The sequence below is a fragment of the Pelodiscus sinensis genome, chromosome 11, assembly GCF_049634645.1.
Source record: "Pelodiscus sinensis isolate JC-2024 chromosome 11, ASM4963464v1, whole genome shotgun sequence".
Lineage (NCBI taxonomy): Eukaryota > Metazoa > Chordata > Testudines > Trionychidae > Pelodiscus > Pelodiscus sinensis.
Window position 1 is genome coordinate 5746193 of NC_134721.1, and position 27247 is coordinate 5773439.

The following is a 27247-nucleotide window of genomic DNA, read 5'->3' on the forward strand; positions in this document are numbered from 1 at the left end:
AAGAGTACTTTCGTTCCTCCCTTCCACTGATAAAATAAGATTAATGCATCCATAATACTCAACCACGGTCATTAATGGAGACAAACAGTGGGCCAAACTGTTGCCACACAATGATATCCATTATACTAGCTAGGAATTCATCTAAAGACCTTATGAAGGAAATGGGCATGTTATCCAAACTACCATTATATGGGAACCATTAGCAAGTGTGGACTTTGATAACATTGAGGGAGAGAAGTTTCTATAAGTTTCTGCAGTAGATAAATCAGCTGCTGCTCCTATAAAGATGATACATGTTTGTCCATTCATTTAAATACTCAAAGGTTTAGATATTTGCTCAAATTCTAATCGCATACCTTAGGAGAGCTGTCATTACTTTTCCCATATGCTCTGAGTGTATTCATATTGACAGGAAGCATCTTTGCCTGTAATATGGTCTCTGAATTAAGGCAGGAAGTGCCAAGGAGAGATGGGGAGGGAGCATTCCCTAAATGCCAAACAAGCCATTTGAGCTTGGGGCAAATCTAAATAATGTTATACACCTCTCCTGAATCTTAAATAAGCAAAAAAATACCTTTCCAAGTGGGGGGAGAAAAATAATTCTCAATATTTTTTAAGCTTTCCCTTTGTTTTTAATCCAGCTTGACAACTGTATGAAAAAGGAATGTTTCTTTCTAAAGAGTTTGTTCCTATTGATTATTTTCTCCTTCCATTCAGAGTGATCCCCCATTAGTGAGTTCTTCCCATTTCTACTGCAACAAGCAATGATGTCATTAAAAGGTTTGCAAAAGCAAAATTCCAAGAAGTAGCAGGAGCAAATTAGATTGAAGAAAGATAGATCCTGTTCTTATTCAAAGTTACTGAGCCATAGAACTAGGGGAGGAAAACAGATTCTCTGATATTAATGCACAATGTTTGCCCGGGCTTTATGTAAGGCATCAACTAACATGTAAATGATTCATACATAACTGATACATAATGGAACTGTGACATGCGGCAAGACAAAACGAGATTCTTCCGGAGTACCAACCAGCAAATCAGAACTCCAGGATAAAGTGGTTTCGCTACCAAACTTGGTCTTTCCCTTGCTCATCCCTACCATTTCACTTCCTTTCCCCTCAACTGTAAAAAAAATTTTTTTAACCTTTTCCGACCACAATCCATTCTGGAACTACCCATCCAATCTGAGCCCGATCTGAGCCAATCCACAAGCACTACTCATCCAATCTGAGCCAATCCACAAGTACTACTTTGTCAGCAAAGAATCAGGCATATCTTCCCCACTGTCACCAACAGAAGAGCCCCATCTCTGTAAATCAGGTCTCATCTCTAGCAGTCCACAGCACCACTTCATGGGTACCACCAAAAAGATTGAATTTCATCATATGAACACTACCAGTGGAATTTTTCATTACTTACAAGGCACAGCATGGCGGTAAAGGTTATCTCGAATTGTTTGCTGCAGCTCGTGATCTGGAGATCCTTTCTGAAACCTCTGGTTGAGATAATGCCTCAGATCTTTGTTCAGTCTACTTCCTGCAAAGAGAAAATAGCAATTTGTTTTTTAAAAAAAGCTATAAATAATCCCCAATGTATTACCAAAATAAGACACTCTGGTATGTACACTTCCCTCACTGGGAAGAGGATGAGAGAACCAACACTATGGGTCAGATGCCAAGTCACGATGTTTAATGTGTTATTATTGGAAAGGACTCAAATACCACGATAATGAACAAGAAATAAAAATCTACGTAGAACAGAATACATTTTCTCAAAAAAAATTTTTGATGGGAAGTTCCTAACCACCTCTATTCCCAGCTACACAGAGAAATGAAAAGAAAGGACATCTATTTCTCGCTATGCACAGCTAAGAGGTGCTCAGTCAGGCAGTAGCTGGTAGAGCTGGGCAGGAAATTGCTTTCCCTTCACGGGAAAATTTGTCCAATCCCAAATCTGCACAAAAATTTCAAATCTTGAAAACACTAGCTGACATATTAAAAAAAAAATCAATTCTCATGAAAAAAATATTTTGTTTCAATTTAGACCTTTGTTTATTTTTTTTACTATAATTTAAATTTCTAAATGAAAAAGGCATTTAGAATCAAACCTCAGAATTTTTCTTTTCGAAAATTTCCCAATGTCCTGTTGCAGTTGGGCAAGGAAGAAAAAAATCTTGGAAACTGGTGATTCTATCTTGAAAAGCAGAAAATACAGAAGGACCCATTTGGTCCGAACCCGTGTTGGGCAACCTAGGTTAGTGAGTAAGCCATATGAGTGGCCCTCCATCTCATCTCTATGGACCACAAGACTGTCGTAATCAAGACAAAATACAGGACTCCCAGGTCAGGGTAGCTTTGCTAACTGCATATGTATCTAGAATTTGCGGGATGGGCCGACTGAATCATAGTAGCACTTTGATTGGATGCAGAGGAGTACAAGGCTCATACAAGTCAATATTGTATGCAATCAGCATGCACTTCATTTCATCTGGCCTTGCTTTACATGCATGTCATGTTAGTAATACTGGTAGGAAAATAACAACTACGTGAACAGGAACCAATGGAATCTGAAAACCCTGCACATGGGCACCAGTGAACAAAATGCCTCACAGGCCACACACAGAAACCCAATGGGCCACATGAATTGTTGTAATAACTGCTCTGGGAGGTGATAGGCAGAAAGGAAGGAATACCTTATATTCATAATGCAGCTCCACACAGTTTTCTAACAGAACTGTTCGTATCAGAATGGTTTTTCAAACTCCAACTAGAGTTCCATCAATAAAACTTAAACAATTGTTTGAGATCTTCCCCAAAGAACATTGATAATTTTTTTTTATAGTTACATTTATTACAGAGAAAGAGAATGTTGATGCAACAGCTAAGATATTACAGCAAGGAAAATTCTGTAGTGTCAGCATGTCACATTTATAAAGAAAATTAATCATATATGGCTTTTTACACTCATGGCTACAAATCAATACATGTATGAACTTTCTAATAAGAGAGTCATTCGCAGACTGGTAAGAACTTAATGTACTGTAGTTAAATCTGATCATGAAACACTTAATTTAGGAACAACCATCTCTTCTACAGTTGTAAGTAGCACTACTCAGAGAATTGTGGTATTAATAACTGCTCTCAGAGGTGACAAGCAGCCATTTTTATCAATCCTGCTGAATTCTCACTAATGAGTTTTCAAGCATGGTACTGAATCAGTATAGTTTGTTAGGGTTTTTTTTTAGAATATTTGTTTGTTAAACTCTATACACTGCTTTATCATTTATTTCCATCTAACTGTCAGCAAAGACCAAATATGTTCATTGTAGAAGCACCTGAAAAAATTAAATCAGTACTAAAGAAGATAATTATATTTTCATTACTGGTTCTGAAAATATCACTCACTACGCAGATCGGTGGATCACCATCTACTTTTCTAAGAAATAGTTTCCAGTTAAAAGTGATTTTCTGCTGGATGGCTTACAGAGAGGTGGCTAACTTTTCACCATTGTAATTTCACCTTCAGCAATTGATCTTCTCAAAGCTGTGTATTTGACCATAAGGAATATTTCTTCCTCTTACTTCTAAAGGCAGATTTTCCTTGATTAATGGATGGCATACCATTAAACGATGAATCCCTGAATTTTTCCTTTTTCAAAATCCACAGCTAATCCTTATTTTCCACTAACAAGCCAATATTTAACAAGGTTATGAATAAGCAACCAACAAACATCACAGAAATATGTGGGTTATAATATACGATAGTGTTCTATGAGGACTTCAATGTTGTAAACTCCATGCATTAAGTAATACAGGTTGTCTTCTGGAACGCACTATACATTCAATCATTTGTGTTGCAGTAGTCCAGGTCCAGTTGTGTTGGGCTTCCTAACTACATACGTTTATAATCAAAGTATGATACCCTTCCTTCTGAGTCAACGTTTTGGATTTCTTTTTTTAAACGCAGAAATACCTTCTTTCCAAATGTTGATTTTTTTAAAAATTTTTGTAACGAAAATTATACCAAAATGTATTGGAAATTTTCATTTCTACTATACTGTATTCCGTTTCAGAAATAAACCATTTTCAAAAATGAATTTATAATTTTGATTTTTTGCAATTTCAGCATATGACTCAACTTCTCTCTCCCGCTCCCCCGCCCCCCTTCTCCTTTCAGGAAGCTGCCACCTGATAAGTTTTCCTAAACTTTAGATTAAATGGCTTATATGTCAACCTTGGTTTGGTTACTCATGATCTTGGAAAGCCAGAGTTCAACTGTTTTCTTCCCAACGCTGCTATACTTTCAATGACAAAAATGAACCCGAATAGTGACACAGAAAAAAACCACAGTGGGTGGAATAATATTGCTCACACTTGTTTGATCCCAGCAATAATAAATGATCATGGGGTGTGTGAGCCTGTCTGTCTCGGTTTTTATTGTGCTGCTATCTACACACTACAGTCAATGGGGCCGACAGGGCAAGGCGAGGCGGGGGCAGCTCTGCACCTCAGAAGGAATGGGGTCTCAGGAGGAAAGGTAGCAATACCAAACCATGCCACCCAGGGCTATCCTTACCATGAGGCGAACTGAGGCGGACGTCTCAGGTGCCAGACTGTGTGTATCGGGGGGTGGGGAGGGAAGAAGGGGTGCCACTAGGACACAGAGAATTGAGAACTTTCTAAGTTTTGTCCCAAGCAAGGTGCATGGGGGCATCATTTGAGCTCCTCACCTCAGGTACCAAAATGTTGTGGGCCAGCCCTGATGCCACCCTTATTTCTGTGCTGGTGCCTTCAGAGCTGGGTGGCCAGACAGTAGCCGCTGCTAACTGGGGACCCAGCTCTGCAGGCAGCAGCACAGAGATAAGGGTAGCAATACTGGAGTCTCCCTACAATAACCTTGCGATCCTCCCTCAGTCCCTATTTTGGGCCTGGACCCTCACATATCCAATACCATGACATTTCAGACTGAAATATCTGAAATAATGACATTTTAAAATCCTATGAGCCTGAAATGGACCAAAATGCACTGTGAGCTTGGGCCCTACTAATAGCCCTGAAGATGTATAGCAATTACTGAAGATGTTTTCTCCCCATTAATTCTCCGAGATGGCTATAGATAATCCAGGTCATCAACTGTATTCTTAGAGCGCCGAATACCATATGTATTAGGAAAGGTCACAGCCAAGGTATAATAGTGATCTCTGATCTGCATTACAGACCTCATGTAAACAGGTTTAAATGCTAGCGCATAGTCTCAATTTTATGTTTAGGCACATATGCAAAGACTACTGATTGCTGTTTCACAGTGGGTAATGGCTTTGAACTCGACAAGTCCACGTTTCCGCGGTGTATCACGACCCAATTCTACGCTTTGGTGAGATTTCTTGATGGAGGGTTTCTTACACGCCCACAAAGGCAGTTTCAAAACAACAGTGCCATGAAGCAAGATGAAGTTATACGGCCTTACTATAGCGGTAACAGGGCAATGAAGTCACCTAGGTTAAGAATCTCTCTCTTGCAGCCTGATGCTGAGAGGGAAAGCAAAGTCTGACAAGAGGCACGGCTTTCATTTTGGGATTGCAGGGTAAAGGCATTAGTCGAGTTGGTTTGCAATAGGGGTGTTAAGAGTTTAACCGACTGTTTAACCGATAAGCTGAAGCTTATTAGTTAATGGCTTCTGTTAAACTCAGCTGCCTGCCCAGGCTAGGGCAGTGAAGCCTACACTCCAGAAACTGGGCCGGCAGGGGAAGGTGGCCCCGCTCCTACGGAGACTTAGCTGTGGGCTCTAAAGCATAGAGCTACGTTTATACTGCAGAGCCTGCAGCACGGGTGACCTAACCGCTAAGATTTGTAGCGGCTGCACAGATACCATAGTAAATGCTTCTGAACATCCCCAGTTCACAATGCATCAGCTTCCATCCAAGGATCTCCAAGCACTTTAACACAGACAAGTGACTCTGGTTAGCAGGGAACTAGCCCCATTTTACAGAAGAGGAAAAATGAGGTGCAGACCAGTTGTTGAAGCAAAAACCTCACTCAGTTGACGCGGCTAAACAGACAGTTTTATTGGCCAATAAAACCAAAGTGAGCCAAACGTGGTCCCAGCAGAGCCGGGCCCAGTGAGGCTGCCTAATACAATCAATCCTAGTATCTTTATACCCTTGACCAGACAGTCTGACGTCAGGGCATCCAATTACAGAAGTCATCAATTAAGCTAGGAAAAATAAAGCCTTGTCAACAAGATGGCGGACAGGTACGAGGGAGTACCTCTCCTATCTAAACCAGCCCAATTAACACATTCCAATAGCACATCTGTCTTGGCCTAGCACATGGGGTGATAGAAAGTTCACTCTAGTCTACATGCAAAGGCAAAAAAGCTGAAATGGTTTCTGTTATACAAGATGGCTTCTAGCTAAACATAAAACGGTTTCTACACAGTGTTCCCTCTAAGCTGCATGGCAACACAGCTTCACAGGTGATTAGAAGAAGGTGCAGACTTGTGAGAATCAGTGGCAACAGGGACACAGAATATGTGGTCTAATTTTACAGAAGTGACGTATTTTTTGGGTCTCCATTCTGAGGTGCCTTAAAGAGCCCTGATATTTAGAGGATGGATGCTCAGCACCTCAGGGATGGAGTGGGAGGGTTAAGCCATCTCCTTAAAAACGGTCTCAAATTGGGCACCCGACCTGTGATGCATCCCAACTCACTTTAAAAAAAAAATTCTAAGGCTGTTGCTCTAACCAATAGAGACTATACCCTCCTTCTGTGGTCCTGAACGAGGAGGTGCCCTGACAGTCCCCCACAACTTCATCTTTTAAAGAATTCACCCAGGTTGTTTGGAAAAAAAACAATTTTACAGAAAAACAAAACTACAAACCATGTCAATGCTACTAAAATCTAACAATGGGGAGGGGGGGAAGGGCGAGAGAAGGGAAGGGCAAGGGCTGTTTTTCAAATGGATTTGCACAACAACTTCTCCGATAGGATACTGGATCCATGGGCCCCAGGCCATTACCGCAAGGCAAATAAATAATTAACAGGATTCATCATCAGCTGATGGTGGGAAACCTACTAACAGTGAATTCCGCCTGTTACTTCAGAGCTACCGTGGTTTCTGATGCACACACACATTTTGCCAATATCTGCAAGAATTCATATTTTGCTACTGTGCCTACCAATGCATTCCTTCTCATGACAAGGTCCACAAGGCAGCTACACATTTCAGGACCCCAAATGAGAGCTAAGTGCTCCTAGCCATGTCATCAAGTTTTCCTAATCCCAGTAGCTGTTACAGAAACGGTAATATTTTTTTGCGCCATATCATTTCATTCTACTCCATCCTGGTCTTCCAGCTGCTCACCAGAAGTGATTATAAGTAATGGGGCTATAAAAGCCATTCAATAATTAGAACACTCACTGGTCATATGCCAGCAATGACAAAAGAGAGTGATTTATGTAAGTCAAGTATGTCACATCTGCCAGCCCACAGTTTTGTTACTGATGTGGCTTTAAGGTCATTTCTGAACACAGTTCCAACAGCTATTTGTCACGAGGGACAGAGAGAAAGAGAAAGCTGTAGACTGGGAAAATGAAATATTCCACGACTGGTTATTTTTAAGCAAAAGAAGAATCAAATATGTCTAACAGTGCCATTCTACTTTCTTAATTTAGAATATCCACTGAGGTCAAAATAAGAGGTGAATTGATATACTGGCTCGCTCCCTTTCATCATCCATTTGCAAAAGCCCAAGTAAGATCATGGAGTAAAAGACCTGTCACCTCAATGCCGCTTCTAAAGTCAATATATTTTGTGTTCCGTCAGCCACCCACGAAGTAAAGGCATCATATAAATCCACCATTTTTTGGGTAAACTGCTTGCTACAGCATTTTATTAGTGCAAGAAAATTAAACCAGTTTTATTCCGTGGATAACTAAAGAAATATTTATTTAAACTCTGCTTAGCGTGTAGGATTTATATTTAACACACCTAGACAGGGATCTTATTTGATTGCATCCATTTGTTGCTTAAGGTGCGAAAGTCAAATCTTGGCTATTATGTGCCAACGACAGCCCGCACAAATCCCAGATTGATGGAGGTCGTGCTGGAAACAAACCAGTTCCCCCACATCATCATTTATCATAGCACCTATTTGCTTCTGTAGCCCCTACAGACTGGAGTAAATTGGCAATAGGCTCTGACTTGTGATTTCATATTAGCTCTCTGTTAGAAATAATGAGCCAATGAAGGCCTTGCTCCCATAGGCTTGAATACTCAGGTATGCTCTGTGCGGGCACAGAAGAACATTTGGGATAGGTGATCTGTAAGATCAGTGCCTACATACAATCCATGGGCTGGAAGAGACCTCAGGAGTCATCGAGTCCAGCCCCCTGCCCAAAGCAGGACCAATCCCAACTAAATCATCCCAGCCAGGGCTTTGTTAAGCTGAGACTTAAAAACCTCTAGGGATGGAGATTCCACCCCCTCCTTAGGGAATACATCCCAGTGCTTCATCACCCTCCTAGTGAAATAGATTTTCCTACTATCCAACCTAGACCTCCCCCACTGCAACTTGAGACCATTGCTCCTTGTTCTGTCATCCGTCACTACTGAGAACAGCCTCTCTCCATCCTCTTTGGAACCTCCCTTTAGGAAGTTGAAGGCTGCTATCAAATCCCCCCTCACTCTTCTCTTCTGCAGACTAAATAAGCCCAAAACTCTCAGTCTCTCCACATGGGTCATGTGCTCCAGCCCCCTAATCATTTTGGTCGCCCTCTGCTGGAACCTCTCCAATGTGTCCACATCCTTTCTGTAATGGGGGCCCCAGAATTGGACACAATACTCTAGATGTGGCCTCACCAATGCCAAATAAAAGGAAATAATCACTTCTCTAGATCTGCTGGAAATGCTCCTCCTAATGCATCCCAATATGCCATTAGCCTTCTTGGCTACAAGGACACACCGTTGACTCCTATCCAGCTTCTCATCCACTGTAATCCGTAGGTCCTTTTCTGCTAAACTGCTACTTAGCCAGTCGGTCCCCAGCCTGTAACAATGCTTGGGATTTTTCCAGCCTTGTTGAACCTCATCAGATTTCTTTTAGCCTAATCCTCCAATTTGTCTAGCTCACTCTGGACCCTGTGCCAGACATATCCAACCCTCCAACATATCCACCTCTTCCACTAGCTTAGTGTCATCCGCAAGCTTGCTGAGGATGCAATCCATGCCCTTATCCAGGTAATTAATAAAGATACTGAACAAAACCGGCCCTAGAACCTTGGGCACCCCACTTGAAACCGACTGCCAACCAGACATCAAGTCATTGATCACTACCCGTTGGGCCTGACAATCTAGTCAGCTTTCTATCCACCTGACAGTCCTTAACTTGCTGGAAAGAATACTGTGGAAGACCGTATCAAAAGCTTTTGCTACATGCCTTCTTTACAATATTTTAGTACCTATATATCTACTATCAGTTTAATTTAAAATGACTTAATTACCTTTCCCTGGGAAAAAGCTAACTAATCAAACCGTTTTTGCCCCAGTGGTTTCTCTTTTCATTTAAAAAAGATCCATTGCAAAATCTTTTTTAGCTCATGATCTCTTACAGTGCACTTGCTATGGCTGAAAACTGTAATAAGCCACAAAGTTGTACTACACAGAACAGCGAAAACAGAATCATGGTCAACTCTTCAATAACACAACAGCTGCTGAATCAGCAGAGATCGTTTCAGCGTAGATCATAACTTTGGCCGGGAGAATGAATAACACTTGTTACTTTATTACTAACAGAACTTTTTACAAATATTATTTTAGGTGTCGCTTGTGAATCTGAAGGAAATCTATTCACTCAAAACTTTTCAACACTGTTCAGAATCAAGGACAGGCAACAGTTTTCTTGGCACCGTACATTTTGGAGTTTCTATTAATCTGTAAGGCATGTATGGGGGAATAACCCAGCACTAGAACAGTAATTCAGCATTTGCTGTTTCAGAAATATTCTTTAACAGTTCATAAATCCACAGTTAATCTATCACATGCACTTTTACATCACTGCACTGAATTTAGAATATGCTCCACCTTATACCATGCGTGTTAACGATTAATTCAGTATCTAGCCAAAGTTCAAAAAGTCAAGCTAATAGCATGAGAACATACACACTTTCAAAGAAAGAAGTAGAAAAGCAAAAATGTCATATGGATGCCAATCAGGATACGCTCACTGCTCATCCCTGCTGTTTTCTTCCAAGACATCCTAGTACCAGTATGTATAATGGCACAGGTCTGCCAGTTGAGATCCAGGGATTCTCACATCTGCCTCTGCTCTCATCTCTGCCTAACCCATCCCTCCCTACATTGCTTTCAGAGCTAGACAAAAGTTGTGACTCACCTCCTCTGCACTCACCAACCTCATTATTTCACCCAAGCCTTTTCATCTGTCAAGGTGCCCTGTAGTGGTGGGGGGAGGATCCAACAGTATGTATGATGGCTCTGCTAACAGCAACCATGTTGCAGAAGGGAAGGAGACAATGGAGGAGAGAAAGGAGCAGCGGCTGGAGGACTAGGGAAGAGGAGTGTCTGGAAGGATGGAACCAGTCAAGACGATAAGGTGTAACTAGGCGTCAGGGTTGCTAATGCACGACATCAGCCACTCAAAGAGCACCCTAACCGAATCCAGGTGGAAGAGCCTAAGAACAGGTAGACTGAATACCAGGTGGCCTCATAGTGAGGATCAGACAGGGAGGCATTTTGTTTGAGTGATACCTTCTTGCTCTTGTATACAACCCGAAGTTGGACGGGAGAGTAATTCAGCCCAGAATTCTGGGATTATTGAAAAAGTAAACAGGGGCAGCAAGGGGAAGAAAATAAATCAGAGTCTGCGTCCTGTTCTCCCTCCTCAAAGAAGTTCTCTGAAATAGGGAAGAAGAAGGGGTATTTTTCTTCCCAGAAAGCCAAGACAAGGTCTCAGTAAGGACCAGGGCAATGGGGGTGTGGAGGGGAGGGAGGAAGGGAGGGAGGGGGAGAGAGAGAGATTGGATGGGATCCTTTGTTGGCAATTTTTTGGATGGGCATGGAGGTCACAGAAAGGGTCCCCCTCTTCAGAGAGAAAGGAGGCAGCTAATCCATGCTATGGATCCCAGATGGAAGACTTTCCCAAAGAAGAGGTAGTGTTTTCTGGAACAGGTTAATTGTCTCCTACCACATGTCCTGGGATTCTCCTTCTGAAATGGCTGGGTTCCTCTGTTCCTGGTACTGGAGGAAGAGCTGATGAAACATGGTATGAACATCCAGTACAGTGCTGTGTCTGGTCTGGTTTCCATTCATCCTGTCTACAAAATCAACAAACCAGGTGGTAGGAAATCTCCACGCAAATTGATTCTATGTCAAGAAGAAGGAGGAATGAAACAGAGGGGCATTTTCTGCCTCTCCCCTTAGGCTTCATAAAATGTTTGGCTTCTCTTAGCCCCTCATAGGCTTAGGAGCACCCATGATGGTGAACAAAGATGGTGCTCCTCCAAAGAAGGTGGCAGCTGCAATTGTCCCAGCAGGAGACAGGACAACTTGAGGCAGATCTCCTGGCAAACAGAAGGAATGGTGCCTCTGTACCACCCGACTCCATGAAAGGAGAAATACATGGGCCATCAGCCTGCGGTGTGAGTATCACAGGAGTAACCTACATTTGTTACACCATGAGACAATCCTATGTAATGTGGAGCCATGTTTTCAGTAGCACGTGGGGAGGTTTTCCCTGAGGAGAGCTCAAATAATCTGGACATAAAAATCACCCTGCAGGTTCTGAGGTTAACTATGTCACTTATTTTAATGGCTTTCAGTGGCACTCAGCTATCCCTTTTCCTCCCTCATGCCAATCCCTGACAAACGTTGCAGGTCACCTGCATTGGCTCGGATTCTTCTTCCTTTCTCCATTTGAAGCATCCACATTAAACACTTGAGGGGCAGTGGGGGGGGGGGGGGGGGGGTAATGTGTGTGGAAGAGCTGCGCTTTCAAATTCTTGTGGTAATTGACACCAAAGTGTGAAGTGAGCAGAGGTGAGCAAAAGGGGCCTGCTGGGATTGAAATTAAAATCTTAAAGTCATAATACAGAAACAGAAAGAGCAATGTGCACATTAAAAAGTTCCAGAGACAGTTGTGGGAGACTGAATGCCTCTGGGGTTGTTTACAACTAGAATTGGGCTATGTACCCTTGACAATTATTGTAGAAGACCCTCCTGAAATCAAGCCACAGACCTTAAATTAACTTGATGCCAATCAAACTGCAACATCAAGTCTTGCCCACAGGAACTTCCTGACGGAGATAGCCTCAAGCCAAAAGTCTGGATAGGAAAGCCATGCTCCTCCCAAACTTCGAGGAAATTAATATCCAGATCTAAGCTTGAGATGCAGGACCACTTCTCATTTGAATACACTTTGTCTGAGACACAAAGGCACAGCTGTAGAGGGGATATTTGTTACCGTACATTCTATCGAGAATAAGCAATTAGCAAGAAAGAGTCATTAGTGACGAGGGTTGCTGACGTTGCTATGTTAGTTAATAAAAACTCTTACATGTTGAAACGGAATGCAGAATGAAATCTTTGTAATATAGTAGTCCAATACACAGTCTCATTCCATGTGAAACTGTACAGGATTCTAGCTGAGCATTTTAGTCTAGCCCCATCACTAAGTATGCCTTCAACGAATACATCTTAGGATACAGGAAAAATTCACTGTTTGCCTGTAGCTTCTAAAAATACTTCTCCAGAAAAAACAGACTGAATCAGAGCCAGCCATGCATGCATCACATTTTTCACAGATATCGAATCTGTAATGTTATCCATGGAGCTCAAGCAAGTCTTCAGCATGAAGCAAACCTGGTGGAGGAATTATTCCATTGTTTCTGTTTGGACCCAAAGCAGCCAGTTAGCGTTTAATTTCCTTGCTTGTCTAGAAAAGAGACTGTTATCCAGAGTCAGGAAGACAAGAGATGCTAAAGGAAAAAAAATTGGACTGAAAATAATAGCGGTAGTCCAGGAGTCTCCAACCTTGTTAAGCACTAGATCACTTGGTTGAATGTAAGAGCAATCCAGGATCTATCTCAAAGCCAAACACCCTGGCCCCGCCTCCTTCCCGCCCCTTCTCCAAGGCCCTCCCCCTGCTCATTCCATCCTCCCTCCCTTTCACCAGGCAGGGGCAGTGGGTTGGGGCGCAGGCTCTAGTCTTAGGTTAAGGGATTTGGAGTGAGAGAGAGGCTCTGAGCTGAGCCGGAGCAGGGGTTGTGGTATAGGGTACAGGTTCTGTAAGGGAGTTTGGGCTGGGGGAGGCCTCAGGGCTAGGGGAGTGGTTTGGGATGCCGGAGGGGGTTCATGATTTCAGGATGTGGACTCTAGCTGGACACTGCTGACCTCCAGTGGCTCCTGGGTGGTGGTGCAGCGGGGCTAAGGCAGGCTCACCCTTGTCCTGGCCCTGCACCACTCCCAAAGGCAGCCAGCAACTCCATCCCACGTCCTGTTGTTGCTGCTCCCCCCCCCCCCACACACACACTTTGTGGAGATAGGGTCAGAGGGGCACTCTGACATCAGCACCCCTCCTCTGGCCCCTGAACAGCAATTACAGGTGCAGGGGACAGCTCCAAGGCAAAATGCAGGAGATATGCAGCAGTGTGGGGGGTGGAGCAGCTGAAAAAATGGCATTTGATCGCCTCTTGGCCAAACCAGTCAGGATCACCTATCAGAGGCTCCAAGATCGACCAGTAGATCCTGATCGACTGGTTGGTGACCACTGCTTTAGTCTTTGAGTGATTGTGAACGGCCTGTTTGTAAAAATTAGCTACGCATGTCTGTGCCCCTCCGGACACAAGTTAACGTATGTTCTAAAAGGAGGATATAATGCGTGAGCTGCAAAAGACAAATCAGCTTGGGGAGACAGAAGGCACTACTAAACTTTCACAGAACAAACGCTAACATAACAATATGCCAAAAACTAATTTTCCAAAACAGAGATGGAAAAATATTTTCAAAATCTGTTATCTTTTCCCCAAATACACCATTTGATTCTTCCAGAAAATCTACGGGGGGAGGAGAGGGAGGGAAGAGACACACGCCAATATTATCTGAGCCTGAGCCATCATTTTGGGTTGGTCGGTTGGTTTTTCAGCTCCACCTCAAATAGGGATGTAATAGTGTGTCCGATGAACGATTAACTGATAAGCCAGAGGTTCTCAAACTGCTGACTATGGTTCACGGCTCAACCTCAGCCCCGCACTCCTTCCCTTCCCCACAGCAGGAAGCCGACACTGGGACTCCAGACTCCCTCAGCCCCTGTGAGGTTGCAGTGCCAGAGTTGGCTTTCCTCCTGGCCCAACACCCTAGCCCCACCTTGCTCCTGAACCCACCCTTGCTTCTGCACTCTCCCTCCTGGCCAAGGAATCCACCTTCTTTTGCTCTTGCCCTCTGGCCAGATACCCAACTCCCAGCCTGCCCCTGCACCCTACCTCCCACCCAGGCCTCACCCCCTCACCCCCTCCTGCCCAGATCCTGCACCCCCATCTCTAACCCACTCACTGAACTATCCTACACACTGAAGCCCTCAGTTTTGTCCCCATCCCAGATCCTGTGGGGGAGGGGGAATCCACAAAATCCACTAACCCTGGAACCCCAGAAGAGCAAATCCAGGCCATAGGAAGCTGTGAACCTCAGTCCTCCCTGTCTTCCTCCCTCGCCCCATGGGGCTGGAGCACCAGAGGAGTAAGGTGTCTCTGTCCGGGGCCATATCAGTGAGGGTTGGAAGTTTGAGAGGATTTTTTGCTTCTCACTTGTGTGGTCCCCAATCCAAAAAAAGGTTCCCCATCCCTACCATAAATAAAGAAAACATTTAAACCTTGTGTGTTGGACATGAATTAATATTTTACTTTATTGAAAATGAAGTGTGATAAACTAACATGAGGAAGTGAAAGTGCTTAATCTCTTTAACAATTTAATATTTCCTTTCTTGCTGGTTAAATTAAACCGTTCTCCCTAGCTGCAGCACTAGCAAAATGGCTCCAGCATAATTATGCAATTAACAGCACATTTCCATTAGCAACTGGTGGTGCAAGGAAAGGTTTGCATTCAGCCAGGTGGGCCACAGGCCAAAAAGTTTGAGAATCACTGCGATAAGCAGATGCTCATCAGTTAATGCTACCGGCTACACGCAACCATCCTCCCTCCTTCCCCCCACAGCTCTGCATTCATGGTATTTTGGGAGCCAGCACACAGTCAGACTGGCTCGGTCCCAGCTCAGGCCAGGTCCTGGGAGCTACCCAGCGTGCTTGTCCACCGGCTCTCAAAATCCTTTCAATGCAGAACCGCAGTGAGGGTAGATGCTGGGACCCAGCGCAAGCCGGGACCGAGCCAGCCTGATTGTGTGCTGGCTCCCAAACTCCTTTCAATGCAGAGCTGTAGTGGTTAATCATGTAAACGACAAAATTTTTGTCGGCTACACAATTACCAAATTACATGCTTCCCACCATTCCTGACCTCAAACCTTGCACCATCAACCAATCACTTCCCATAGGTCAGTTACTGCTTCTCCTTGACTGGCTGGAGGAAATTAATCTGGCCAGGAAATAAAAGTTCACAGAAACGTAAGAATGGAAAGGGATCTACTCTATTCCCTCTCTCAATATGGGGATGCCTCGTCTTACAGTACTGCTCACAGCTACTACCACATTCCCTGAATCACCGGACATTCCGGTACCTCTGGGCATGGCATGTGTCTAACCCACTAGTGTGACCCTAACCCTGCCAGGATGACCTCACATACATGGCGAATCTGAGGTCAAACTGCCTAAGCCTAAGGAAACCATTTTCAAGAACACGTTGCTTTGGCTGCACCAGTATGTTTATGTCGGCAAGCACGGAACAGCATGCTCTTCAAAATGGCACCTTGATCTTTTAGCTTCAAAAATTGCCAAATTAGGCATGCACTCATGGAGACTTCAACCTCCCTAATTTAAAATTACATTACTGGGCAGCACAAGTGCAGGATCGAGAAGAATGTTCAATCAGAGATCCGTCCACCAGGTTGAACAATCCCAAGCTAGACAAACCAACATGGCAAGTCTTTTCCATTGTTCAATGGATCAAGAATTTTAGAAATTGTATTTACATCAAGAGGGTTCTCCATGTGAAGACACTGCTGCTAGGAAACGTGAAATTAAACGTGCAACACAACAGCTCGTCCTGATTGCAAGTGATAGGAATGGAATTCTAATTTTTTCTCCAAACATTCCTTGCAAAGTGTCCAGGATGGACACGCTTGCTATAGGAACTTTAATATTAACGTATTCCACCAGAATAACGAATTGTCAAAACAAGTTGATTATTTTAACAAAAACTTTCACATTCTCTTGGATTACGACCATTTCTCACTCCTCTACTATATTATCACCCATGGCTATATAATTGCCATATTAAAAGCTATGTAACGACATCCTCCTTTCAGTGCTTCAACATTGATCCACTCGTAAAAAAATCAAGTTCATCTACTAAACTATTGCCACGCAACATAAATCCAACAATCCATCTAAGGCTGTATAAAAAAAAAAAAAAAAAAAGTTGCACACAAAGTTTACTAAATGTTGATGTTGCCGTCTTGTTTTCGGAGTGGTTTTGGATTTCCAAGTATCATACTTCGGTCATCCTACTCTTTTTCTCCCAGAACAAATGTTCATATTACAAATGGGAACAGCACATCATTTCCCAAAAGGAAATCAAGACTACTATGCTATATAGAGCAAAATTGTATTTCTAAAGACAATGGACACGACATTTCAATTTATTACTGCAGAGTAGGAAATTGTTAAAGGCAAAATATTTTGTGGTCGCTAAAGACTTGAATAACGAAGAAACAGGGTTACTGACCGTATTACAAGTAATTCTTTCAGGCTTTGTCTACACTACATGCTTTGCAGGAAGTGGCAGTACAAATGAAGTGCACATTAGCATTTTCTCATGCTTCATTTGCATACTCTCTTTTGTTCCGTTTTTGCACAAAAACCCCTTGCGCAAAAACAAACAGCGAGGATGTCTTCTTTTTGCACAAAAACCCAGGAGAGGCATAAGGATCTTGCGCAAAAAGGAAACATCCACACTGGATTTTTTTGCTCAAAAACGCAACAAAAGAGAATATGCAAATGAAGCACGAGAAAATGCTAATCCGCGCTTCACTTGCATTGCCTCTTTCAGCAAAGCATGCAGTGTAGCCATAGCTTCGGATGTAAAACTGAGCAGTTAATGACTGAATTAGTATATGGTCTCTTTTGTTAAAAATATACCAGTGGCTTAATGGAGAGGAAGGTTGGTCTTATGGCTAAGGCACTGGTCAGAAACTAAAAATAAGGATTTGAAGGTTTGAGAATCTGTTAATTGCAATTAAGTTTTTGCCAAGACCATACAGGCTTCTGATGGAAACGTACTTTTTTCCTGCCAATTTGCCCACCTCCCCAGAGGCACAGCTGTCTGGCTGGACTGGCAGCTTGTCCAGGGGGCTGCAGTAAAGCCAGAACTCCCGAAAGCCAACATAATTTTGCAGACTTCCAATTCTACTAAAAACTTCGAGTTTGGGGATTTTCACCCTAAACTAGGAAATACTGTTACAGTACTAATGCTCTTCCTGACTGCCTTTGGCTTATTTGTCCGAGGGATGATATTGTTGAATTTGCAAACGCTGAAATATTTAGTGCCACACATGGTTTTCATTCCCACAATACTTTTCTCACAAGGGCCATTGACTTAGTGAAGTCTGAAATGCCCTGTCAGGTAACTATGGCTCCAATTTGTTAATCAAGTCCAGGTCCCAAAGGTGTCCTTGAAGGGCAGACCTATTCAGAAAACAGAGTTTTCTAGCCTTCACAAAAGGGGAACGTTTCCTTTCCAATGCTGTGGTTTATAATAGGAATTTTGACAGATTTCTAGCATGTTCACAAAGAATAGCTTTTGAGAATGATTAATGTCAAAAGCAAAGACGAAGCATTTTTCCTAAAGTTCTGATTATTGCTTCATAGTCTGCAAAGTAGTAAAGATTATTCCATTAAACCTATCTGGCCAAATCTGTGCACCTCCTTTTACTGATTAAATGCAGCTTTCCACTGACTCAGGTGTTTTGCATCCCAAGTTCTGCCAGAATATTTTCTCCATACACGATAAAACAGATTTCCTTTCTGTAACATGAACACCACTACTCACAAACCCACGCTGCAATTTTACTTTTTAAATGAAAATTATTGTGACAACAGCAACAGGCACCGATGGATAACGTTTGGAAGAATGACAAATAGCAAAAATGCCTTCACAATGATACCCCCAGTGAGGGAAGTGAGTTACTGAGAGAGTTAAAGAAAACCTTTGGGTTCAGCCAGCAAGACCCCATTATACCTGCAGCCAATGTGACACTTGGAGGGAGGAGAGAAAAAGGCAGTTTGACTCCATTAGGGGCTGACTGTAAGGAGGCAGGAATTTTCTGTCTGCCTGACCAAATGGATTAGCAACCTGCCAGCCAGTGCAGCCTACTGAGACAAGCAAAGGCTCCCCTTCCAAATGGAATATGCAAATAAGCCCCAGAACGTAGGGCAACTGATTGGTGGGGACATGCCCCAAACGGCAGACATCTGTAGAAAGTAGCCCAGGGAAAGGGGTCTTAACTAGGGATGTGAATGCGTATCGGTTAACCCTCATAGTTAAACACAGTCCATCTCCCTCTGTGCTGCTGCCTCTGATACAGAGGCAGCAGTGTGTGGGATGGGGGCAGGTGGGAGCTGGTATGTGCAGGCAGCCAGCTTTCAAGCCAGCTCCCATGAGGCTGTTTGCCCTGCAACTGCTGACTCCCATGGAGGTAGAAGGGGATTAGGATCAGGTAGGAGTTGGTGCTTGTGGGGAGCCGGCTCCCCGCAAGCATCGACTCCTACCCCCCGCTCCCTTGTTAGCGTGCAACCACTGAAAATTTCAGCAGTTAAATGCTTACACAGCTAACATCCCTAATCTTAATTCCCTGCTGGGAGGGAAACCCATCCCTCCCTGCTCTGGTGTTCATCTACCCCAGGCCCTAGGTTGAGACTTGGTAAAAGAGGGCCCTGCTTCATCACCTCTTCTGGCCTCGGAGACTGAAAGATTAGAAATCTAGCCACTAGGCTGGCTCAGCAACTGAAGACCCTACATTCCCCAACACACAAACCTCCCCCCAAAAGTTATCTGAAGTGCTTGTATTTATAAGAGCATTCTGGGAGGAACGCCGTATACTTTCTTATTTTCTCTGGCTTATAACAATTCCCCCTCAGTGAAATACATTTGATGTCCCTGTATACAATTATTTCTGAAATGTAAAACCCTAATTATCATATGGCCAAATTCATTTAACATCTGATTCACTTTTAGGTAGGTTATTTTTAGGCTTGACATATCACTTGGAATGTAACAAACGCACACAGAGCCCACTCCTCATACTTTTATAAGTTTGAAGGATTCTCAGATAGGGTTGCCAGGTGTTTGGTTTTGAACCGGACAGTCCAATATTTGAGTTTTGTGTTCGGGAAACAAATTGAGAAAATATAAATGTACGGTATTTTCTAAATAAGATGTAATGTAGATTGTGATGCAATGTCAAGTGTATCCAGTATTTTTGTTGAAACCATCTGTCAACCCTATTCTCAAATGAACTAGTAGGTGATATATGGAAGAACGGGGAATGGTAAGTAAAATGTGGACCTATTTAAATTTTAAACTGTAAGGAAAATGAAAGTCAATTGTACAAGCTCCTAAATCACTTAGGCACTGTTAAAAATTCATCCCCAAATTCAAAACCCATTGAAGTGAACAGAAGAGGTCTCTACCTTTCCCCCGAGCACAATGGAGTCTAGATTGGAGCCTTTGTGCACGGGAAAAAGGCACCAGATTAGCTAATAACAGACTGACCCTCACAGCGTCCCTACTTGTCTGCCACCACCACCATTTGAAGGAGGCATCACACAACCAGGTACGGTTCCTTTCTAAAAATCTTTGCAGGAAAGAGCAAGGCAGAAAATCAGAAAAGGAATAAGGGCTTGTCTAAACGAGAATGTTAAGAAGTGGGCTGTGCCCATGAAAGCTCATGATACCATCTTGTTTTGTTATGTCTGTAAAGTGCTACCAGACTATTTATTGTTTATCCTGTACAGACTAACTCGGCCACCCCCTGAAGCAATCTAAACCACGGTAGGCGTTACTTTCACAGTGTGGGAACAGAAGAGTTGGATAAAACACATATATTCTCTCTGGAAAATTGAAATGTAGCATGACTCGATTTTTTTAGAATCCCAAAACCCTCACACACAAAAAAAACCAAGAACACAAAGAGAAAGAAAAAAGGCAGCTCCCGAAGGCATAGAGGCACAACTCAACCCACCTTGTGCTAGGCTTGCTCTTTGTAGACCAGATAGATTGCTGAAGAGCCAAACTGCATTTCCCACCCCAGAATCTGGTATTTTTCTCTGGTCTTATTTCATACCAGAGCCTATTTGACAGCTATAAACGCCAACTGTGCCTTCTTATTGTTCTTAAGTGTGTCATATGAGTGTTATATTTTTAAAAGGAAGCTTGGTAAAAGGTAAGCTTCTTTTGCAATATATTCTTCTGCTGCTGCTCCATTCAGCACCACATGATCTTTCAATACCTCTGCAGACTCCATTCTTTCTTCCAAGCAAGATGCTTTTGAAGTTGCTCTATAAACAGTATGCCCAGATGTGCATACATCATCTGCATGATTGTCAGATATGGCTATTCAAACAGTTCTTGACTACTATTAATTTGCCATCCTGTCTGAAATAGCTAGACCTTCTAAGGAAAGAGTTAAAAAAAATAGTCTAATTATTAAAATAAGCCAAAGTTCTGTCTGAACTAAATTTATTTTCTCACTCTGACAGGACAAATAATGGAAAAGGCAACGTTTTACATGATCTATAAAATACACCTTTTCGATTTTAGCATCTCTGCCAGTAAGGCTGGGCTAACCACTGGACACAATCACTTATTCTTTAAGGCCCAAAGATAACTATGTAGACTATAAAACTCCATCTCCCATTCTCTTAATTATCATCTAGAGAATTGACACGAGACAGTACTACACCACAAAAATCAATATTTATATCTTATGTAAGTGACCTCAGAAAGCACACTGGGCTCCGTTTTTGCTCGCATACTTACAACGATACCAGGAGTCCCCTCTAGATGCATTGCAAGTCCTGCCATTCCCCGCTCTGACATCGCGCAAAAACAAAAAAAAACCAATTTGTACACATAGAAGTCAACCGTAGGGAAAAAAAATTCCCCGCTTTATGTTGTTTTTTACTACATCCCCTTTTTTGGAACGTATCTTGGACGTACAGCAGGGACACCCAGGTACATCTCTCGCCGGTGGGGTATATTCCACTTAGTTATTTTTGTGTGTGTTTAAGTACCATAAAGACAGCCGAAAGTAATCTTTCATCGTTTGCCTACATTTCCTGTGTTCAAATAGGAAACGTCTTTCTCTCTTTTCCTCTTATGTCATTTGCTAAAAAGTGAAAAATGTCTCCTGCTCAGAACAGCATGCAAGGCTGTTGTGAAAGCTCTTTATAAGCCTCCTTTATTGCCTACAGCAGAGTTTCAAACCAGTGAGAAGGCACAACCAGTGGGAGTCTCTCTCTACTATGATTCAGCTCATCTGCATTCTAACAGCAAGAGAACCTACTGTCTGGAAGAAAAAGGTACAAAGTCTCCAGGAAAAAGGGGGAGGGGGGAGAGAAAGACTCCCAGATGGCAACATAAAGAACTGTGACTTCACTGCAGTTCAGCGAGCATGGGAGAAAACAACAGTGTGTTCACTCTACTCATTTTTAATTAAAACAAATATGAAAAACAGGTCTAATCGTTCACAAGTTATTTCAAAAGCATTAGTAGGAATTGCATATTGTTAATGTTCAGTTGCAATGCTGAATTTTAATTCACAAGCTACTTGATCCTTGGGTATTACGACTGATCTTACAGGGTTCTATAAAAAAAAACACACACACACAAACCGGAAAGCTTTATTTTTTATAGTTTTAAAACCAAGAATCAGACCCTTTTTCTTTTCTTCTGGCCTGCCTAGAACCCATGGATGGGGAGGTCAAATCCCAAAGAAAAAAAGGCATAATCTTTGAAAGTCTGATTTCAAATTTCAGTTTCAAAAGACAACCTGTCCTTTGACAACAAGTATACCTTCTAGAGAAGATAAGTGCACTTCTGTAAGTGGAGGTAAAATTCATGTTACCTAACAATATCAAAAAAGAGGCACTGAGTGGTGTAGTGGGATATTTAATGTTTGGGGTTTTTTTTGTTTCCCCCCCCCCAACAGGAAGGTTGAAACAGACCGCTATGGTTTTGAGATTTCACTGCCTCTAAGGCATTCTAACTCTTCTTTAACAAACAATGCCAATATTCCAAGTTGCATTTTGTTCTGTTTAGGTTAACCTTCCTGTTTCCCATGTTAAGCATCGCCCCATGTTCTCTGTCACAGCCAAATTCATATGCTTCTAGCAACCACGCCCCAGAAGACTAGCAATCATTTTCATAACTGCATTCTAAACAAAACGGAATGCATAATTTTGGATTTGCAGCTCAAAATATGATCAGGGCAGATTAATTTTCTGCACACATAAGAAATGCTTCAGATATTAAAACATTCATTATGTGTAAGCCTTCAGGTCTCTAACAGCCGCAGCAAATCTGCAGAGAGTTTATTGATGAGTGGTGAAGATTAACAAGATTTTTTTTAAAATATGCCTACATTAACGTACTAGTGACAAAACTTTAAGGCAGAGAAGATTATTTGCTACATGTGTTTGTAAAGCTCCTGTCATAATGGGGCTGCCAACCTGGCTAGCCTCCAAAAGCTGAGACAGTATAAATATCCAGCAATGATAAGAAAGGTAACAAAGGCACAATTATCGAAGGGACTCGCCGGCATTTGTCAAGACTGCAAATTGCAAACAGGTTGGGGAACATTTGAAAGGAACGAGACCTTGTGAGCTGCCAGAAGAAAGTGAGGTAGGCATTAACAAAATCCACCGCTGGTCCTACTCAAAATAGTTACTTGATAATTTTTAAAGAGAACTGTAGCTAGTTACCTAACGTAGGTTGGGTCATACAGACCATGCTTACGGATACACTCAGGTGGTGCCTATGCCTTGTCCATACTGGTGCACGGCCACATGCTGCAGTAAGCTACATACAATCGTGACATGATCTTGTGAGAGGAGGAAGAAGGGAAAGGGGGGAGCTGCTGAGACTTTCACAGGGCTGAAGTCTCACTTGTGATGAGGAAATGCTCTGACAAAGATGCTGGGATACACACTGGCGTGGGAGGGTGGAGGAGAGGGCAAACAGGAGGGGGTAGAAAACCATGTAAGGTATATACTAGGGGTTGGCAACCTATTCAAACCAAAGAGCCAAACTACATCAAAATTTAGAACAAGTGGTCAACTGCGAGCTGTAAAAGAATGTCCATTGGCATGACAACAAATATACAACTTAACAGTATTGATAATTGACATGATGCTATTATTAATCATCAGCAAATCATTAATAATAGCATAATACTCTCAGGGTATGTCTAGACTGGCAAGATTTTGTGCAAAAGCAATTGCTTTTGCGCAAAAGCTTGCCAGCTGTCTACACTGGCCGCTTGAATTTGCGCAAGAGCACTGACTTTGTAATGTACAAAATCAGGGGTTCTTGCGCAAATACTTTCACTCTCCTGCTCAGGGATAAGCCCTCTTGTGCAAGAATACTTGTGCAAGAGAGCCAGTGTAGACAGGCACCTTCATTTTTTTGCACAAGAAAGCCCAGTGGCTAAAATGGCCATCGGAGCTTTCTTGTGCAAAAGCGCGTCTAGACTGACATGGATGCTTTTGCGCAAAAGCACTTTTTGCGCAAAAGCATCCTTGCCAATCTAGACGCTCTTTTGTAGAAATACTTTTAACGGAAAAACTTTTCCATTAAAAGTATTTCCGCAAAATCATGCCAGTCTAGACGTAGCCCCAGGCTGTGTCTACATTGGCGCGAGCTTGAGCCAAAGTGGCCGCTTTTGCACAAAAACATGCTGCCTGTCTACATTGGCGGGGAGTTCTTACACAAGAACATTGACGTTCTAATGTGTGAAATCAGTGCTTCTTGTGCAAGAACTATGACGCTCCCGCTCAGAAATAAGCCCTCTTGCACAACTGTTCTTGCGCAAGAGGCCAGTGTAGACAGGCAACATGAATTTCTTGCACAAGAAAGCCCTATGGTTAAAATGGCCATCAGAGCTTTCTTGCACAAGTGAGCATCTACACTGGCATGGATGCTCCTGCGCAAAAGCACATCTCTTGCACAAAGGCACATGCCAGTGTAGATCCTCTCTTGTGCAAATACTTTAACGCAAGAACTCTTGTGTTAAAGAGTATTTGCGCAAGATCATGCCAATGTAGATGTAGCCTCAGACTTTATTTAATGGGACTTCTTTTGCTGCTGCTGGGGGTGCAGTTTGAGGGATGTGGGGGTGCAGGAGTCAGGGTTGGGGTGTGTGAGGGGCTCGGAGAAAGAGGTTGGGGTGTGTGGGAGGTGCAAAGGGGCAAGGCAGGGAGCTGGGGGTGGGAAGTAAAATACGTGGGGGGGGGCCCTGGGGCCAGATTATTTTACCTGGCCAGAGCTGGGCTGTTGTACCCAGGCAGCGATGGGTGGATGAGGAGCTGGGGCAGGATCGCCGCATCCGGATTGTGGCCTCCCTTCCTACCTGTGCCACAGCAGAAGGGGGGGGGGGGGGGCTGCCAGCCCTTGCTGCAGTCAGATGGGGGCCAGACTGTGGGGCCTGACCCAGGATCAGGGCTGGGGACAGGTCACGCAGCCAGATAGGGGCTGGGCCCCAATAGGGGCCAGGCGCCGATAGGAGCCTTGTTGGCCAGGCTGCCGCGGCTGAATCCCAAGACGGGCCACTGTGGCCAGGCTTTTGCAGCAGTCGTAGGGCTGTCGTGGCTGGGCCACAGGATTCACAGGATCTGCCCCAGAAGCACGGCAGCTGGGGAAAGACCGCAGCAGTCAGATCGGGGGTGGGGCTGGGCTGTGGCCAGCCCCTCTCACCATCCCAGCTGGGAGCATACACATAGAATCATAGAATCATAGAATCATAGAATAATAGGACTGGAAGGGACCTCGAGAGGTCATCGAGTCCAGCCCCCCGCCCTCAAGGCAGGATCAAGCTCCGTCTACACCATCCCTGACAGATGTCTATCTAACCTGTTCTTAAATATCTCCAGAGAGGGAGATTCCACCACCTCCCTTGGCAATTTATTCCAATATTTGACCACCCTGACAGTTAGGAATTTTTTCCTAATGTCCAATCTAAACCTCCCCTGCTGCACTTTAAGCCCATTACTCCTTGTCCTGTCCTCAGAAACCAAGAGGAACAAATTTTCGCCTTCCTCCTTGTGACACCCTTTTAGATATTTGAAAACCGCTATCATGTCCCCCCTTCATCTTCTTTTTTCCAAACTAAACAAGCCCAGTTCATGAAGCCTGGCTTCATAGGTCATGTTCTCTAGACCTTTAATCATTCTTGTCGCTCTTCTCTGTACATGTCCCCTACGGAGCTCCCTCTGCCCCGCCCTTTAAACAAACAGTCCCCCAACCAGCCCATTATACAGGTTTTTAAAATTCTGAATTAATTTTTCATTTTTATTTGTGAAAGCTGTGTGTATTTTGGGAATGACCAAAGTGCAATGGTTCCCAAACTTTTTGGCCTGTGGCCCATCGGCTCAATGCAAACCTTTCCACAGACCACCAATACCCAGTGGAAACTCGCTGTTCATTATAGAATTACACCTGAGCTGTTTTGCTAGTGCTGCAGCTGGGGAGAGGAGTTTAATTTAACGAGTAAGAAAGGGACTATTAATTGAAATCATTCAACAGATTAAGTATTTGGACTTTCTCTTGTTAGTTTACCAAACTTCATTTTAAATAAAGTAAAATATTTTGTCCAACACAAAAGGTTTCAACATTGTCTTCATTTATGGCAGGGGTGGGGAACCTTTATTCCACTGACCACAGAAATATCAGCTGGGGACCACACAAGTGAGGAAAAAAAAAGAAACACTCTGAAAACCCTTAACCCTCACTGAGGTGGCTCCCTACTGAGACACGTCACTCCCCCTAGCACTCCAGCTCCATGGAAGGGGGAGGGAGGAGTAAACTGAGGTTCAAGGCTTCAGGACAGATTAACTTTTCTGGGCCTCCCTAGGCTCTGGGCTAGGGCTAAATATGAGGGGTTCAGTGTGCAGGACAGGGCTGCCAGTGAGTGGGATAGGGATGAGGGCGCAGGACCTGGGCATGAAGTGGGGTATAGGAGGGGGTGAGGGTGCTAGGGCTGGGTGGGAAGCAGGGTTCAGGAGCAGGTTTGGATTAGGGTGCCTGGACATGCCGGAGGGGGTAGGAGCAAGGGAGGATGCAGGACCAGGCTGGGGGTGAATAGGATGTCTGGTTGGGGGAAAAGGGACAAGAGTAGGCTGAGGGTGGATACGGAGTCGATTGTAGGGGGTGAGTGAGAGAAGCGGGGTCTGGGCATGAGGGGGCACTTACTTAGTTTCACACCACATGCCACCCCAAACACTGTGTCCTAGGCATGACCTCTTTCTGCTCCCATTGGTCAAAATGCAGCCAATGGGAGCAACAGGGAAAGCATCCAAGAAGCATGTCCCTGAGCTGCTTTACTCCCAGCCAGAGAAAGGGGTGTAGCAGCAAGTCGACACCCTTTTGGCTCTTCTTCCCCGCCAGCCAGATTATTTAGCAAGGCTCAAGGCTCTTCCCCCACCCCCCAAAGCTCTCCCCCAAGAAGCTGGTGCTAGCACTCCAATCTTGGGGTGGGGAGAGGCTGGAGTGCCAGCGTGGGCTCCACATTGCAGGAGGAATGAGGGAGCACTGAACTCAAGCTGTGGAACCTCTACAAGAGAGCCATATTTGGTTCAGGAGCCATAGGTTACCAACCCCTGTTATATACCCTAAGATTCTGGTGTTTATTTACTCACCTAGGCAGTGCCTCACCATCTACATAGCTCTTTATACTAGGGATGTAATAGCGTAGTCAGTTAACCGACAGGTTAATGCTATAGACTACACGCATTTCCCTCTCCCTGCCAGGAAATTTTTTTTCAGGCTGGCCAGCAGCCTGACTCAGTCCTGGCTCACG

At 43.7% G+C, this 27247-nt stretch overlaps 1 protein-coding gene across 30 annotated transcripts in view; it reads right to left on the reverse strand.

Annotated features, from left to right (window-relative positions):
• Window positions 1-27247, reverse strand: part of MAGI1 (membrane associated guanylate kinase, WW and PDZ domain containing 1) — a 554446-nt gene that overhangs the window by 257587 nt on the left and 269612 nt on the right. For all 30 annotated transcript variants that reach the window (XM_075938530.1, XM_075938537.1, XM_075938541.1 and 27 more), the window contains exon 2: window positions 1420-1536. In XM_075938530.1, the coding sequence (XP_075794645.1) occupies window positions 1420-1536 (117 nt within the window). The remainder of the gene's footprint in view (window positions 1-1419; window positions 1537-27247) is intronic.